The sequence below is a fragment of the Erpetoichthys calabaricus genome, chromosome 3, assembly GCF_900747795.2.
Source record: "Erpetoichthys calabaricus chromosome 3, fErpCal1.3, whole genome shotgun sequence".
NCBI lineage: Eukaryota > Metazoa > Chordata > Cladistia > Polypteriformes > Polypteridae > Erpetoichthys > Erpetoichthys calabaricus.
In genome coordinates, this window is record NC_041396.2 from 48627738 (window position 1) to 48647112 (window position 19375).

The 19375-nt window shown below is 40.6% G+C and overlaps 1 protein-coding gene across 1 annotated transcript in view; it reads left to right on the top strand.

The window, feature by feature from the left end:
• The first annotated feature begins 410 nt into the window (after positions 1-410).
• Positions 411-19375, top strand: part of LOC114648010 (exostosin-1-like) — a 337474-nt gene continuing 318509 nt past the window's right edge. Inside the window, exons 1-2 of the mRNA XM_028796783.2 lie at positions 411-929; positions 11687-12805. Coding sequence (XP_028652616.1) covers positions 11820-12805 — 986 coding nt within the window. The 5' untranslated portion in view covers positions 411-929; positions 11687-11819. The remainder of the gene's footprint in view (positions 930-11686; positions 12806-19375) is intronic.

Sequence of the window (19375 nt, forward strand, 5' to 3'; positions counted from 1 at the left end):
CTCCGAGTTAAGGGGTTCGGCCCGCATAACGGGGGTCTCGCCGCAAACCGACAGAAAGATTTCGCAGACTCCTTTGGGTCCAACAAGTGTGTTCTTCTACGAGCCACAGCTTCCCATCCACAAAACCGTTAGATCGACGCGACCTCTGCACCATACAAGTAGACTGTACTTTACTCATAAACGCAAAGACTGAATCAGCAATTGATTGACGTAATTTTTATATTTTCTGAGTGGGTTTGAGCAGCACTACCTATTGTTTGTTCAAGTGTGTGTGCGTTTGTGTGTGTGTGTTTTTGAGAGAGAGGAGGGGGGAGAGAATGTGTGTGTGTGTGTGTGTGTGTGTGTGTGTGTGTGTGAGAGAGAGAGAGAGAGAGAGAGAGGGAGAGATGCTAGCAGTGTGACTCGACTCCCATCACTGTGTGCTGCTACTCGCTCACATTTGGTAGAGATGTGGCTGCAGATAAAAAACAGCGAAGATGGCCACAAATCGAGCCAAAACGTATCTGTTATCTGTAAAGTGGACATTTGCCACATAATGTATTAAGTTCATAATTAAACGAGGAGCTTAACTGCAGAAGAACCAAGTTTTGACAATCGTTAATTTTCAAAGCCAGCTTGAGAAGGAATGAAGAAGGGAGACTTGGAGACTTGTCCCTGTCACATTTACGGGGCTTGCGGGTAGCTAGTAAGAGAGGAAAATTACACTTTACAAAACCGCAATCGTTCACCGATCTGTTGTGGGATTGACTGCGCAAGGATAAACGTAAATGCCACTGCTTTGTCAGAGAACTGCAGGAACCGGGAAAGCGGGGGACCGTCACCTTGTAAGGAAAAAAGGGTCCTGAAGAGATGGGAGTTGCGCTTGTGAGCGCGGGCGCTAAAGAACCGGAGCTACAATGTCCGAGAGTAGCTGCTGGTTCTAGTTGCAGGTACAGTGTATTTATCTATCCACGCGTTTTAAGCATATTTTGTAACAACTGTCGCTCCACCTTGCAGCTCACCCCTTAACACCGATCTTGATATTGTTAAATGCCTTTATTTGGACTCTTTGAGTAAATACTTCCTTGCATAATCACAAAAACCGGACAATAATAAATGTACGAATTTAACTGTCTGTAAAGTTTCTTAGGATATAGCATTATGACATAGTCTGAAAATCCGGAGGCTGATCGCCGATCACACGGCACTTGCAGTCTCCTGTTTTGGACTTGAACTATTCTGTCACGTGGTGCTGCTATAGAAAAAGTTATCGCTGCCTTAAAATTCCGCCGTGGCCAGAACACTCATTTGGCCCGCCCACGTAGAATTCACATAAATACTTGGAAGTTGGACGTCTCTGGTGACTTTTTTGAGTCTCCCCGAGTATGGTTGCATTATGATGACTGTGACTTTTAAAAACATGATTTTTCTTAAAAAAAAAAGCTGTTCTAATTATGGGATTAAGCACTCCAGTCACACAAGAGGCTGAGAGACTGGGCTGCACTCTCATGCCGGTCGCTGCCTGTGTGCGGTTTGCACGTTCTCCCCACTTTAGCCCTTTCCATTATGTAAAAGTCGGGCTGGTGGGTCAACTGGCAGTTATACATTACCCAGGTGTGTGTCCGGGATGGGGTCCTGCCTTGTGTCTAATGTTGGGCTCGGTTTATCTCACCTATAACGGGATAAACCGCTTTTAGCAATTAACGAGTCACGGTGGCTGCTGAGTACAAATGGGCAGCCCACATCGAGCTTGCGAGCTTGCAGAATTTGACATTATTAAAATAAACCTCGCTACATTTTTTTAAACGTTCATCCCAAAACTATTGTTGGGTCTTCATTGACAAAGGGCAGTGACAGATCGAGCACATTCATATTTATCATGATGGGGTGTACCTTGTCATTATTCTTCATCTCACGTAACGGAACGGGACATCGTTCGCTTAAGGCGCTCACTATGTATGGACTGAGCCTTCCTGCAATTACCTTATAAATACAAGTCACCCAGCTAAAGCGAAGATCACAAGTTTGTGTCCTGACAAAAACTCTACCATCAAGAGACCCAGACTAAATAACAAACAACAAAAATACAACAATAGACAATGAAAGTGGACATAAAAATGAAGCATTCTTCTTTGCATGTTTCAGGTGTAGTACAATTGAGTATCCATCCATCCATCATCCAACCCTCTATATCCTAACTACAGGGTCACGGGGTCTGCTGGAGCCAATCCCAGCCAACACAGGGCGCAAGCGAGGAAACAAACCAGCCCACCGCAGGGCACACACACACACCAAGCACATACTAGGGACAATTTAGAATTGCCAATGCACCTAACCTGCATGTCTTTGGACTGTAGGAGGAAGCCAGAGCACCCGGAGGAAACACACACGGACACGGGGAGAACATGCAAACTCCACGCAGGGAGGACCCGGGAAGTGAACCCGGGTCTCCTAACTGCGAGGCAGCAGCACTACCCACTGTGCCAACGTGCCGCCCCAATTTAGTATGAATAAGAATATTCATTCTCTCAACATGGTACAATGCTTATAGGGAGACTCAATGGTGCAGTGATTAGTGTTAAATTCTCATGGATCTACACTCTTAAAAATAAAGGTGTCAGAGTGGTTCTTCCAAGGCTGGATTAACCATTAAACAAAATAACCATCTGCTTAAGGCATCAATGGATGGGAAGGGGATGTGGGGCACCACAGAAATTTTTCATTGCCAGATTTATTATGGACCATATGGTGCAAAACTGTAAATGGTGCAGCTGACCCAGGTTCCACAAAAAGGGGCTCCCACATTAAATGAAAAAAATATATGCATATACTGTATATACAATAATAGAAATAATCATAAACTAGTTAAAATTGAAATTAAATGATATATATTAATATTGGGAATACAACAAAATTAGAATCTGGTAACTGCCACACGGTCCACCGAGGCTTACATGATCGTTCTTGTCTTGGTCATGTTGGCTGTCCCATTCAGTCATCCACTGAAAGTGAGTGCAGCTCATATATATGGGGGCAACAAAATCTTTTAAGTGCTTAGAGCCTCTAATGATCTTAATATGGCCCTGGGTTCTTCAGAGTGATGCCATAGTGGAACAATTTTTGGTTCCCAAAAAACCCATCCACCTTTATTTATTTAGATTCTTTACAGGCTCCATACAGTAAATAACCATGACTTGATGTTCCCAACCTAGATGGTAACAGATTTGTGAAATACCAATGTGTCCTGATTGTAAAAGGACTCTTCCTGCATACAACACAGGCAAAGTCCAGGGTTTCTTAATCTGTTAATGTCCTGCTAGGCGGCCTAGAATACATTAAAGATTTTTTTTTCTACATATTAGGAAATTTTTCAAAGAACAAATATCCAACTTCCTTTACAAAGAACACTCCCCAGAATGGAAATGTACTTTGTCAAGTAATGGTTCAATGAAGAAGCACACAACCCCATAAAGAACCTTAAAATGCCATAAAAGAACCAATATTTGTAAGAGTATAGCACCCTGGCCTTAAATCCTTGGCTGGATGTTAAATGTATGGAATTTGCATATTCTCCCTGTGTCTATAAGGTTGTTCTTCCACAGCCCAAACTATGAATGTTGGACATTTCAACTGGTAATTCCAAACTGGCCTGTGTGTGTGAGTGGACCATGTAATGGACCAGGACCATATCTAGGGTCATTTTATGTCCTGCTCTTAGTTGTGCTGGAAAAGGCCAGACTCTGCCTCCAAAGTGACCCTGAATTACAGTATGTGAAGCAGGTTTGGTGTCCATTTGATTTCATATAATAAGGTAGTAGTCTGTAATATTTTATTACTAAAATCACAAAGGGAAAGTCATGCATTAGATATATCAGTGTGTCTTTGCACTTGTCGAGGTGAGTGTAGGACTTTGTGTGGATGGTGGCCCTTTCAATACTCCAAATGGGACATGAAACATAATACTCTTCAGAAATTTCTGTGACATTAGCCTTGCTTGAAAAACATAAGGATGAAAACTGTACACATTCAAATGCAGACATCATCACTGCATTAACTCTACAGTTGGGTGGAACTCTTTGGTCTGTTGGTAACCCTTAAGACCTGCTAAATGAATGTCTTCTGCTGCTGCCAATGGAATCAAGAGAACTATGTTGTGGTGTGTCAGGCGTACTTTTGTGGATTTCATTAAATAAATGTTTCAAAGTCACACTGCAAAGGGTCCAGTATATATACAGTATATTTTTATTTTAATTCAGTTAGAGAGTGGCAAGTGAATTCTCAATCTTGCTGAGCCATTCTGAGAAGAAAAAGACTTTCCTGAGCTTATACAGTATAGGCATAGATAAGAAATAACAGCTAAAGAGTTATAAAGAATCCTTTAGATTGTGGAAAGTTACTAGAAAAGTTGGAAACTTTAGGTAAATATTATCCTAACATTCAAGCTAAACCATTTTTAAACAACACCATATGAGTATACATATGAATAAAACTAGTTACTGCATATACAGTATATATATATATATATATATATATATATATATATATATATATATATATATATATATATATATATATATATAGTGTTATGTAATTGGGGCTCTCTGGCATTCTATTATACAAAATCACTGCCTATTAAGTCTTCCTCATTCAGTTTGCTTTGAGTTTGAAGGAACTCTATCTCTTCAAGTTTCCAGTCAGCAAGTGACACAGACACCTTATGGGTGACTTGGGGTTTTATGGTCCTAGAACGAAAGGGGGCAACTGCTCTCACTGGACGATTTCTTGACACTTTGGAAGCAAAGGGAGGTGACACAGAAAATGGCACCACCCCCTCTCAGCCTGCGGTGAATTACATACCGGGGGGGGTACCCAGAGGGTGACCCTCTAACGCGCATGCGTGACAATATATATATAAATATACATAAAAAATTATTTCCTTCACATTTACCCTTTAGAGTGAAAGAGCTGGTCAATGCCCTCTTTATCAAAGCATCAGTGAGTAAGACATATTAGATGATCCATCCTTTTATCCAGCCTGCTATATCCTAACAAAGGGTCACAGGGGTCTGCTGGAGCCAATCCCAGCCAGCACAGGGCACAAGACAGGAACAAATTCCAGGCAGGACACACACCAAGGACAATTTAGGATCTCCAATGCACCTAACCTGCATGTCTTTGGACTGTGGGAGGAAACCCACACAGACACGGGGAGAACATGCAAACTCCATGCAGTGAGGACCCGGGAAGCAAACCCAGGTCTCCTAACTGTGAGGCAGCAGTGCTACCACTGTGCCACCCCATATTAGATAATGCAAAAGACAAACTATGTAACTTTAGACAGCACAGTACAAAAATGGGACAAACTTTATGCAGATCGGCCCAACAGTTGTTCAGCACGACATTACAAATGCTTTTTAGTTCTGTTGAGCTAAGCACCTGGACTGGTCATGTGGACTGCAAACAAACTCATAACCCCTTTTTTATGTAGCACATTTCTACTGTGACTACATTCACCAGATGCTTTCAAAGCAGTGTTGGGAGTAATGCATTAAAGGTAACGTGTGTTACGTAGTCAGATTAGTTTTTAAAGTAATGAGTAACTTAATACAAAACATAATTTATTAAAGTAAAAATACCTGCAGGGCAGCACGGTGGGGCAGTGGGTAGCGCTGCTGTTAGGAGACCCGGGTTCACTTCCTGCGTCCTCCCTGCATGGAGTTTGCATGTTCTCCCCGTGTCTGTGTGGATTTCCTCCAGGTGCTCTGGTTTCCTCCCACAGTCCAAAGACATGCAGGTTAGGTGCATTGGTGATTCTAAATTGTCCCTAGTGTGTGCTTGGTGTGTGTGTGTGTGTGCCCTGCGGTGGGCTGGCACCCTGCCCGGGGTTTGTTTCCTGCCTTGTGCCCTGTGTTGGCTGGGATTGGCTCCAGCAGACCCCCGTGACCCTGTAGTTAGGATATAGCGGGTTGGATAATGGATGGATGGAAAAATACCTGCATTACTTAAAAAAATAAAAACCGATACGCACTATTGTGTTATTACCAAAGCTTATTCCTGACACTCCAAAAAAAAAAACTGCATTATTTCATAGAAGTTCTGCGTCTATTCAGTAATACTGTGCATAAGTGTGCTTAGGCTGCCTATTCACAGCTAGTGAGGAAGAGGTTAAGCACTTGCATAGTGTGCAATCAAGTGACAAGAACTGAATGAAAGTTGTAAGTATACAGCATGTGCTGAGGGGTAAATGTGATCGGCCCAGTTTAGGGCCACAGGGAGCCATTGATCATCACTGGATGTGGTAGACAGTAGGCTGTGTTTTTGCAGAGCTCAATCGCACAGCTAAGCAGAAAAGAGTGTGCTGCATGAAATCCAGTAACACAAACCGATAAATAAAGTTTCTGCTTAGTTTTAATCCAGTTATTTGCTACAGATATGTGGAACTAGTGTAGATAGTGTAGTGTAGACTAGATAGTGCAGTGGCCAGTGTTCATCGTGGATGGATAATATTTACTTCACAGCACATGAAGGAATAAACATATTAATAAAACATTTAAGCATGATCAAATCTGGCTGTGTTTCTTGTCATGAAGGTTCATAAATGGGTTAAGGATTCAATAGCAAATGCTGGCCACTGAAATGTGCAGTTTTTCAAACGAAAGAAGAAAAAGTAACGCACTGTAATGCATTACATATTATAATAAGTAATTGTATTTAATTTAATAACATTTCTTTTGCAAGTAATAAGTAATGTGACTATGTTAATTTTAAAAGTAATGTTCTGCAACCCTGTTTAAAGGAACACAAGTATGATACAATTGTTATTTCATATTTTTTTAACAGTCTGCACACAGTTTGGTTAGGTGACTCAGCAAGGGTCACATGAGTGTGAAGAGGAGTGAACTGACAGCCCCTATGGCTCACAGTCCAGACAGTCGGCCCAGTGCCGGCTCAAATAAATACAAATATTGAGGCTCAAATGTACTTTTTATTTCCTCTGTAAAATGAACTTTCTACTATTTTTAAAATTTTGTTATGTAATCTTTATATACTGTATAATACGCTACCGTGGCTGTTCGCTTGTCTGTCCAGGATTTTAAATCACCAGTAGCTCACAAACCATTTGAACTATTGACCTGAAATTTGGTACACATATACTACGTGATGTCTACTATCCGCTTTCGGGGTGATGATTGACCTCCAAGGTTATTCCTCTTTTTATTTCTATTTTATTTTATTGTAGAATCAACTCTCAGGAGCGGCTAGCAGGGAGCCGTTCTCATTCCTACCACCTTCGCCGTCACTTCCCCTACCTCTTTATTATCTTAAATCATTCTTGAGGCAGATTGAAGACTTAAGTGCCATCTTAAATGAAAAAATAAGGAAAACATACTAAGTAATTGCAAAACAAATACTGACTTAATCAGTTTTAACGCGAAAAGATCCTGACAAAAGAAGAGAAGAAGCGGGCCGCTAGGGTGGAGAAAAGAAAAGCTGCTCAGAAAGCAACAAGTGCATCAACTTCTGAGCAAACGAATGGTAAACGTACAGAAAAGAGTACGAAAACTAGTAACGCTCAGGTCAAGTGTATTCACTCACGTTGTCGTGCAGTGCACCGTTACTAGTAGTTTTAATATTCCAATTTACACTTCATAAAGAGAGTGGTTTCTGTCATGAAAGCACTGTAAAAAACACACAGGTCATGTTTCATATAAACTATAAATAGACGTCAGATTTAAAATGAGCAATAGTCAATTATTGTCAATGCATTTTCAGCAGTTCCTCAGCCCCTTTGCTGTCTGATGTAGGCACTTGTGCTGATCTTCCATTAACATCCAAACTCGCAGTATTGTGTAAAAATCTTAGGCATACTCTATTTTTTATATAAGTTTTGTCTTAAATCTTTATTTTTTTGTCTTCTCTATTAGTGTCAGTAGTAAAGAACACATATCAGATTTCCAAAAATGAAAAAATGTTACAGGAAAAACATTATTTCATTAAAGAAAATTATATATTAAGTAATAGAGCACAAAGAAAATGCTATATTACATACATTAACACTTGTTATATAAAAACGTGATTGATTTTAGGTATACCCCAGCCCAGTGCTTGATTAAACAAAGATAATAAACAGGTGCTAATCATCAATGACATAACGAGCTGATTGAACTAAACTGATTAACTGAAATAGAAAGAGGTGCAGAAGAAATCAAGTTGGAGGAAGAACAACCAAACAGAAAGTAAAGGTAAGGCAGATATGACTGTTTAACCTTTAAAGCATTAATTCTTATACCATGACAGAGGTAAGCATAGCAACAAGACACATAAAACTCAATCCAGGATGCACTTCTTTACTTGAAGAGTTGTGGGGCTCTGAAACAAACTACTGTGACATGTAGTTGAAGCAGAAACCTTGAGAAACTCTAAGAAGAATCTGGATGAGATCCTGGGACAGCTTAGCTATAAGCTAAACAAACGAGGTTGATGGACTGAATGGTCTCTTCTTGTTTGTCTCATTTCGTATGTATGTATGTATGTATGTATGTATGTATGTATGTATGTATGTATGTATGTATGTGTGAGGTCTCTCCAAAACAGAAATTTTACAGCAGACAGAAGTTTCAAGATGTGCTGTCTAAACCCTTGTGAAGAGACACAAGGAAATGGACAAAGCTAAGGACCAGAAATGTTGTGGTTGGCTACAGAAACTGAGAAACTGAGATTTTCAAACAGGAAGAAAACAGCAAGTGCTCTGGATTAAGGAATCAAAATGAGAAATTTTTAACTAAGACAGAGGGTAGTTGTCTGTAGAAGAGCTGGAGAGTACTACATGAGTGAGTGGCCTTGCAGTTTTGGGGTTGTGTTTCTGCAAATGGTAGTGGTGAGCTAGTCAAGAATGAATGAATTCCTGAATGCTGAGAAGTACAACCAGATTCTCATCCATCACGCATAACAACAACTAAGTATCTGACCAGTCCCAATTTCATTCTGCAGCAGGACAAAGTCCACTAGCATAGAGAAGAGTACAGCATAAAAGAATAAGGAGTTCTTCAAGTTATGGACTCAGAAGAACCCTGTCTGGCCTTTAAAAGCAGATGCAAGCAAGACAGCCAAAGTCTGAAAAACTGGAGGAAGATGCTTAGAATAAACTACCAGCCAATTCACCTTAATCAAAGGCTAAGTGTCTGTGTGGCCGGAGCCACTCAATCCATTAGAAAACATAGCCAACTGCCTTGGATGCCATCATCTGAGCGGAGGCATTTTAGGAAAGTTAAGGAATGTGTTTTCTGGATACCGAGGGGGACCCATCTCAGGTTGTACGAGTATGATAATAATATCTATAGTATGTGCACAAAGGGACACCGTTTGTGTTTCTGGAAACGCAAGTGCTACGGATACCAAGGAATTCCCCCCACCCTCACCAACGGGGTCATCACATTCTGTGAATATCGAGTGGGCACCATTTCTCACTGCGCACCATTTATGAAAGTAAAAGTGCGCGCGCTCACTACACCAAGGGGGGTGTGCTCCTTAAAGTATGTGGTATTTGCACAAAGGGACACAGGTTGACAAAGTTTAGTAATCCTGGACAACAAGGGGCAACATCTGGGCTCCAAATGGGCTTCAACCGGCACTATGAGTGTTTGTGTATCTGTAACCATCCAGTTGCTATGTCTCTGTCATTCCAACAGATAACACATATGTGTATATGCAATATGTATTAAAATGTATATTCATTCCAACAGATGGTGCATCACAAACATTAACTCTGCTTTTATGAATCCCATACGAAATAGCATATAGCAGAGATATATGCATTGCATTTGCCATTCCAACAGATGGTACATTACAAACAACTATAGAAATAAAATTAATTACTACAAATGTTTGTGATGCACCATCTGTTGGAATGAAAAATGCAATGCATTCAATTACTATATGCATTACAAAATGCATTCCTATAGATGGTGCACTGCAAATGTAAATGCTGAGTTCTTTGTTGATTACTTAGATTTCAGCGCATCTTTAATGTGCATCACGGCTAGTTTTCCTATAACTCTGCGTGACAGTGTTCCTAAGAGAACAGATGGCATTTTAAAGGCAAATGGCAGACATACCAAATGTTAATTCATTTATTTTGTACTGCTTACTGCTCTTTATAGTAGCTTTTTTAATATTTAGACACATTTCATTTATTATATTTATATAAAGCATATTCACGTGGCAGATTTTTTACACATGCCTTAGACTTTTGCACAGTATGTTAACCGTTAATCTCAGAGTTTCATTTGTGAATAATCTAAAAGTAATCAATGGGAGGACATGAAGTACAGTGGCACTTACCAAGTGTACTAGTAATTTTTGGTGAGTGTCCATTATGAACTCTCCTGTTTGTCTATTAATTCTTTTTTTAAATCAACCCACATTGCTGTTGCTGTTCACCATAACAGTCAAACTGCTTTCTAAAATGTGCACACCCGGGCTGTAGAAAATGTGACTTCTGAGCTGGGTTGGCGTAATAATGTGAAGAGACTGAATGCCTCGTTTCTGATCATTAAGCAAGTTAATTCCATCCTAGCTTGCAGCACTTCAGGTGCCAGGAGGTAATTTTACCCTAAGTAAAGGTAAAAAAATGTGGGGGCAGAGGGATTTGGGGGGTGGTTATAATCCATAATGTAGTTTTAGTGTGAAAAGCACAATCAGTCTGAGTGCGCCGACACTGCAAAGTGAGTCAACTGCATTTTGCGTCGGACAACTCAGTTCATTCAAATTTGAACTTTACAAATTACATAAAGCACACTTGTAAAAATACAAAGTTGTTTAAGCAAACACTAAAGCAAAGAAATTTCAGACTGTTTGACATGAAAGGATCTCATTAGTACATGTCCATTAATATTACAGTGGGGTTGAGATGAAAGGAGGAGGAGAAGAAAACAAAAACTTCAGTCAGAAGTGGAGAAAATTAAATGTTTGTAGTTCACGGTTAGGTATAATATAAAGTCATAGACAATGTCACAGGCCTAGCAAACTGGCGGCTGAATGCTTCCTGGGCAGTTCTCCTCCGACTTTCTATAGTCCCTTCATAATACCAATGCTTATAGCTCAGTCTACGGTGCTGCTGTGGCACATGTCTAGGTGTCTAGCTGCGGCATGAGTATCCAAACATGTCATTGTCCAGTTTCAAGTGTTTATATGAACAAATTACCAGCCAATGTTCTTATAATGTTCTTATAACAGTGTACCTAAGAGAAATGATGTAGTGTTAAAAGCAAAGGGTTGTCATATCATTGGTTTATTGCTGTCATATGTGCACTGACTTCATTAACATCACTTGGGCAAAAGGTTTCCTAAATGTACTGATTATAAATTAACAATTTAGAGAAACTTTATAATTTTTTCTTAGTACGTGTTTTTTAGAGGAAATGCTTTCTGTTACCTACTTAAGTTGGGAAATCTAAGAGTGATTTCTGTCTGAAACTAGACTTAAATGTTTTATACATCATCCACTTCCTCACTAATTATACATGTTTTTTGAATAATGTGTGGCTTATTTGCCTCTTTATTACTTTATAAATGTGTAATTGCACTCTGGTTTTGTCCATGTTACAATTATAGTAAACTATAGTAATATAATTTAAGTAAATGAGTAGAAAAAAAGTGACCATTATAATGTATGTCTAGTGAATTGTTATTGTGTTTCTACATGCAGCTTCCTCCTGTAAGGCCGGCAGTGTGCTTATTGTTGGATGAAACCCTGCTCCATGTGTTGAACCTAGACCCCTTACCTCCTCCTTCTTCACCTCCTTCATCCTCCTCCTTTCCTCTCTTCACCTGTTGGCCACATGCAAGCGAAGAAGAGGTACCTATTAGTGTCCTTTGGAGCCTGTCTTCTACTGCTTTTGTATTTATGGGCATTGCAGACTGCAGAGTTTCATCCACAGTGGCAACAGTACCACCGTCACCATCCCAACAAAATGCACTTTTCCAATGGGGGTTCGAGCTCTCACAATCAGCCAAGACACCACTGGCCTAAGTGGATTAAAGCCGCCTTGAAAACATACCTGGAAAAAGAGGAGCAGGATGAGGATGACTTTCTTCTACATGGATCTCCTCAAAAAGAACAAAGGATTAGGTCAACTGTGTACAAAAACAAAAAGTGCCGGATGGATACCTGTTTTGACGTGAAACTTTGCCAAAGGAGAGGCTTTAAGGTTTATATCTACCCTCTTCAGAAAGGTGAGGTAATCTCAGAGAGCTATCAAAAGATCCTTACAACTATTGGAGATTCTAGGTTTTACACTGCTGACCCAAACCAAGCTTGCCTGTATGTTCTCAGCATTGACACTCTGGACCGGGATCAGCTGTCTTTCCATTATATTCACAATGTGGAAGCAAAGATTCAGAGTCTCCTACTTTGGAACAATGGGAGAAACCATTTAATTTTCAACTTGTACTCCGGCTCTTGGCCAGAATACACAGAGGAACTTGGTTTTGATATTGGGGAGTCAATTTTAGCAAAAGCAAGTATTGGTACAAACAACTTCAGGCCAAACTTTGATGTGTCCATTCCTTTATTTTCTAAAGACCACCCGCAGAAAGGAGGTGAAAAGGGTAAATTGACGTTCAATAATGTGCCACCATTCAGGAAATTTTTATTAGTTTTTAAAGGAAAAAGATACCTAACTGGCATTGGATCAGAAACAAGAAATGCTTTTTATCATATTCATAATTCGGATGACGTGGTATTATTAACTACGTGTAAACATGGAAAGGACTGGGAAAAGCATAAGGATTCAAGATGTGACCGAGATAATGACGAGTATTCAAAGTAAGTGCCTGGTTTATATCATATCTGATTATTCCGAAAACCGCTTAAGGTGACCGATTTAAACCTTCCAGTCTTGGGAGATGTGCTCTTTGATGCTGTATATGTGGTACGGTTGGCACATTGTGGAGGGTTATTGTCATAGATCACGCCTTAGGCTACTTTTATAAGACGACTATTGTTTAGTTTGCTTCAGGTAATTGTGACAAGTGTCACATATGACAGTTACTGTTTGATTAATATAACCTTTTTGATATTAGCTTTTAAGATCAGTACTCTTAGAAAGCATTTTGATTGATGCCTTTTGATCTGTAACCCAGTCCCGCCAAGCTCTAAGCTTGTGCTGGTATGGTACAAAGTTAAGAACTGGTGCAACCAGGGATAGAAGACGTCCCAACTCCAGGGTCCTGTTTATCAGTAACTTTCAAGGACATGAGAAACAATTTACAACTCACGTACTTCTCTAACTAACTCTCTGTATTTAAGAGGTGTATTCAACAGCTGGCATTCACTGTACTGCAGAAGACTCCATGTGTGTCCATAAGGACACTCTTTCCCCATTCTGGACTGCTCAATGGCTTTATCCTTGACAGAAGTCATACTTCTAAGGAAGACGTTGTGATCTGTTATTCAGTGTTGCTGTTTGGTAAACCCAAGTGATTATGGTGATGTAACTGTGAATTACGTCAGATGTCAGTAAAATATTTCGTTTTTTTTTTTTTAAATTTCCAGTCATTTAAAGATCTTGCAATAATGAATGTATTAAATTTCTTTTTTTTGAAAGGGTCTATCTTTATAGATAGTTTTATGGTATTTATGTGTCTTAATATTAATTTCATCAGTTTCTGTCAAGAGTGGCTGGAGCCGTAATCATTATTTCTTTTGACTGGTGTAAAAAGGAGACAACAAAGTGAAAGAGTTGGGGCACCGCCTTGGTGACCCCGTATAATTTGATAGAATGCACAGTAATGCAACATGCAACAGTTTGTGGAGATATCTTTCCAGTCATGATGTTTCACTTAAAGGTTTTCCAATGTCATATCTGTCCTGGTGTCTATATAAACACAGGGAACTCCAGTTTCTGTATTACATCTTGCCTGAAGAAGGGGCCTGAGTTGCCTCAAAGGCTTGCATATTGTAATCTTTTTTTTTGTTGGCCAATAAAAGGTACCATTTTACTTGACTTCTCACTACATTCAAAATGGCTAACACAGTACAACACACTAGTAATACAGTCATGAGTTCAAAACAGAACTGAGTACAAGATGGCCGGTCCCTGGGTTATAAAGTCACTCAGCAGGAAGGGGAGGCTCCTGAAGGGCACACAACAGAAGTCTGCAGAGGGAGGAAGAGAGAAGGCATTAGACCATAGCACCAACCCCTGGTTTAGCGGGTAATTAACATTGCCAGAGCCTTTAAACTGTCTCCCATGCACGCACATGTGACACCGGGTTAAATTCATAATTTGTATGGAGTCTGCATGTTCTTTTGGTGTACTTTTTTCAAATATACTGGTTTTCTCCCACATTCAAAACACATTGACGTGTTTGACAAATGAGAGCTAACTCTAGAATGACAGTGAACTTTAACGAAAAGTACCCTTTGGTAAATTTATTCCATGATTCCCATTCCCCTGTTTCAAAATAATCTGTCAGATTTTTAGTTATATGTTTACTCATCTATTTGTGATCTGCACTGTAACTTTTCAGAGCTGTGCAGAATCTCTGTCAGAACTGTAAAGTGAGCACTAATTATTACAAGTGATTATGTTTAGTCCTGACTATGGCAATGCAGATGTTTTGTTTTGCTTAAACTGTTGATAGGTAATTAATTCCATAAATGTATGTCTCGGCTGCATAATCATGCAGTGAGCAGAGTTTTTTGCTTTTAGAGGCCAAAATTACTTGATAGATAGATAGATACTTTATTAATCCCAAGAGGAAATTCACATACTCCAGCAGCAGCATACTGATAAAGAAAATATTAAATTAAAGAGTGATAACAATGCAGGTATACAGACAGACAATAACTTTGAATAATGTTAACGTTTACCCCCCTGGGTGGAATTGAAGAGTCGCATAGTGTGGGGGAGGAACGATCTCCTCAGTCTGTCAGTGGAGCAGGACAGTGACAGCAGTCTGTCGCTGAAGCTGCTCCTCTGTCTGGAGATGATACTTTTTAGTGGATGCAGTGGATTCACCATTATTGACAGGAGCCTGCTCAGTGCCCGTTGCTCTGCCAAAGATGTCAAACTGTGCCTGCAATAGAGCCTGCCTTCCTCACCAGTTTCTTCACTAAACATGGCATTTTTAATTGTGAGAGTTATAGTGTATGTTATCATGTTGCTAAGCAAACCTGTGGAGAATAACAGTAGTCAACTTTCAAATGTAATTTAAAGCCTGAAACCAATGAACGTATTACTATGATATTACTGTGCATTGACATTTCATGACTTAAGGAATTTTATATGCAAGGGTAGGACTCTCTGGTTATGAAGTCAAAGTCAAAAGTCAAAGCAAACTTTGTCATCTCAACCATATACAAGTATACAGATAGACAAAATTGCGAAGGTCAGGGTCCACAGTGTAACAACATGAAGTGCAAATAGAAAAAATTAAAATAAATTAAAAATAGAATTAAAATTAAAGGCAGCATGGTGGCACAGTGGGTAGCGCTGCTGCCTCACAGTTAGGACACCCGGGTTAATTTCCCGGGTCCTCCCTGCGTGGAGTTTGTATGTTCTCCCGTGTCTGTGTGGGTTTCTTCTGGGTGCTCCGGTTTCCTCCCACAGTCCAAAGACCTGCAGGTTAGGTGCATTGGTGATTCTAAATTGTCCCTAGTGTGTGCTTGGTGTGTGTGTGTGCGCCCTGCCCGGGGTTTGTTTCCTGCCTTGCACTCTGTGTTGACTGGGATTGGTTCCAGCAGACCCCTGTGACCCATCCATCCATCCATCTTCCAACCCGCTGAATCCGAACACAGGGTCACGGGGGTCTGTTGGAGCCAATCCCAGCCAACACAGGGCACAAGGCAGGAACCAATCCCGGGCAGGGTGCCAACCCACCGCAGGACACACACAAACACACCAAGCATAAACTAGGGCCAATTTAGAATCGCCAATCCACCTAACCAGCATGTCTTTGGACTGTGGGAGGAAACCGGAGTGCCCGGAGGAAACCCACGCAGACATGGGGAGAACATGCAAACTCCATGCAGGGAGGGCCTGGGAAGCGAACCTGAGTCCCCAGGTCTCCCAACTGCGAGGTAGCAGCGCTACCCACTGCGCCGCCCCCCTGTGACCCTGTAGTAGGATATAGCGGGTTGGATAATGGATGGATTAAAATTAAAATTAGAATTTAAAATTAAAACACAAACAAGACAAGACATTGTGCAAAGACAAGACAAAGAAGTAGCAGCAATATTGACGTATAGTAAGCAATATGAACATTGATGCAATGTATGGTGTTATTTAATCTACATATATAAATATAGTCAATAAATATGTAATATAATAAATTATAGATAATACAGAAATTATCAGTGTATAAAAATAGTTGTTTAAGACGTTTAAACAATGACAGGTCAGAAGTTTCACAGTAAAAGGATATCAAAGAATGTCAAAGTGCAATGTGCAAAATACTTAAAGGTCAGTATGAGATTTTCAGTTCTTTTCTACATGCACACTAATGTTTGCAGGAAAGTGTTTTTAGAGGTGGTTAAGGCCATGTGGAAGATCCCAGGGGGCAGCCTGGTGTTAAGGAGTCTGACAGCTTGGGGTTAAAAACTCTCCTACAGCCTGGCAGATCTGGCTCTGATGCTACATTATCTTCTCTTGGATGGCAGAAGTGTGAAAAGTCCATGTGAGGGGTGTAAGTGGTCCTGCACAATGCTGCAGGCCTTGCAGACACTGTGTTTGTAAAATATGTCATGTAGTGAAGGGAGAGGCACCCCAATAATGTTCTCTGCTGTCTTCACTATCCTTTGCAGGCGCTTGCGGTCAGATATGTTGCAGTTGCCATACCAGACAGTGATGCAGCTGGTCAAAACATTCTCAATGGTGCCTCTGTAGAACATGGTGAGGATGGAAGGGGGAGTCTTGCTAGCTTCAGCCACCTCAGGAAGTATAGTCTCTGCTGGGCTTTGTTGATTAGTGATGGGGTGTTCTGCGTCCACGTAAGTTCCTCAGTTATGTGCACACCGAGGAACTTGGTACTCCTAACAGTCTCCACATCTAAACCGTTGATGCTGAGTGGGATGTGGGCAGGATGTGATTTTCTGAAGTCCATAATTATCTCTTTTGTCTTGTCAACATTGAGAGAGAGATTGTTGTTTTCACACCATGCGGACAGCCGTTCCACCTCATCTCTGTATGCTGTTTCATCATCCCTGCTTATCAGTCCCAGCACTGTTGTATCATCCACAAACTTGATGATGTGGTTGGTGTTGTGCGTGGCTGTGCAGTCATGAGTCAGCAGGGTGAAGAGCAGTGGACTAAGCACGCAGCCCTGCGGTGCTCCAGTGCTCAGTATGATGATGCTGGAGGTGTTGCAGCCCATCCAAACTGACTGGGGCCTCTCTGTCAAGAAGTCCAGGATCCAATTGCAGACGGTGGTGTTCAGGCCCAGCCTGCTCAGTTTTACAACCAGCTTTTGAGGGATGATTGTGTTGAAGGTGGAGCTAAAGTCTATGAATAGTATCCTGACATATGTGTCTTTTTTATCTAGATGTGTCAGGGAGAGGTGAAGGGCAGAGCATATGGCATCCTCAGTTGACCTGCTTGAGCAGTATGCAAACTGAAGAGGGTCAAGGGAGGCAGGGAGATTAGTCTTTGTGTGACATGACTAACCTTTCGAAGCACTTCATGATGATTAGTGTGAGTGCAACTGGTTGGTAGTCATTCAAGCATGTCACTGATGACTTCTTCGGCACTGGTATGATGGTGGTCGACTTGAAGCATGCTGGGACTGATGACTGGCTCAGAGATGTGTTGAAGATGTCTGTGAGGACACCAGCCAGTTGACTGGCACATTCTTTGAGCACACAGCCAAGTATGATGTCAGGTCTTGCAGCCTTGCATGGATTGACTCTGGATAGAGTCCTCCTCATGTCAGAGTACCTGGTCAGTGGAGGGAGGTGTTGCTTTTCTTGCAGGCTCTTTGTTCTGCACCTCAAACTGTGCAAAGAAGTTGTTCAGCTCATCCGATAGGGAGGCATCACCATCACTGCTGTGTGGTTTGGGCTTGTAGTTTGTAATTGTCTGAATGCCCTGCCACATATGACGTGTGTCTCTGGTGCTGCTGAAGTGTTTGTTAATCCTCTGCGTGTAGCCCCACTTAGCTCTCCTCATAGCTTGAGACAGGTTGGTTCTGGCCACCCTGAGGGTGGCCTTGTCTCCTTATCTGAAGGCTGCATTTCTGATCTTGAGCAGCGTGCGCACTTCTTCCGTTCTCCAGGGCTTTTGGTTGGCTCTTGTGGTAACATCCTTGATAAAAACATATTTAGTTAAGCTAGCATCACACTCAGTGGCATCTTTGGAATGAAAATTCTGGTGGGGCCACACAGGCCTGGGAGAGCAAGATGCTGTAAGAGAGGACACAGCCAGGGGTGCACTAAATCACACTGTTTCTAATGTTACCGTTTATTTTGTAGTATGATGACCACAACTGCATACAATTTGTCTGCACATAGCAATTTTTGATTTCTCTACATTAAATGGCATTTTCCTGATATTTACACTGTATTGTCAGCGTCTTTTTAAATTGTTTTCCTGCCTCATATATATATATATTTGCTTTCCCTGAAGTTTCAAGGTCACCTGAAAATTTCACAAGTTTACTCAACATACCAGAATCAATGCTATTAATATAAATAATACCTAAAGGTCCAAGCACAGATCCCTGTGGGATTCCCTCCATGAGAAACATACTCATCTAATTTGTACACATGGTCTACTGTCGGTTAGCAGGCTTGAAATCCAATCCTTAAATTACCCCTGATGCCAACTTCAGAATTAATATCCGGTGCAAGCATATGTCAAAGTCAATCTGAATGCTTGCTTTTGACTAGTACTTAATTTGCCTGTTCAAAGGGGATTGTTTGTGCAGAGTTTAGCCCATGGTAACTGTTTACAATTCTATTTTCATGTACGGAGTCTTTAGCTATAATTACAGTTTCTATAATCTATTACACCAAAGAGGTAATGCTAATTTGTCAGTAATTACTGGGATTCATTTTTTATTTTCCTCCCTTCTTGTGGAATGGGTCATGTTTGCACCCTACCAGTAATAAGTTGCTTCTTCCATATAAAACGATTTCTGGAATATCTTAATTACATTTTTTTATATGTAACATCTTGTCATTATGTTCAGCAATTAGGCAAAATCCTTTAGGCCAAGGAGTTGAATTAGTCGCCAATACACCAACTCAAATATGTCTTTTCCATTTTTTAATTGTTAATAACTGAAATCATTTTGAATTCTTACTCTTCTTTTTCTGTTTATTTATTCTTTATATAAAACTTGTGTGAAATATTTATTTAGTTTATTAGATTTTTCCTGTTCACATTCTGTGATTTTT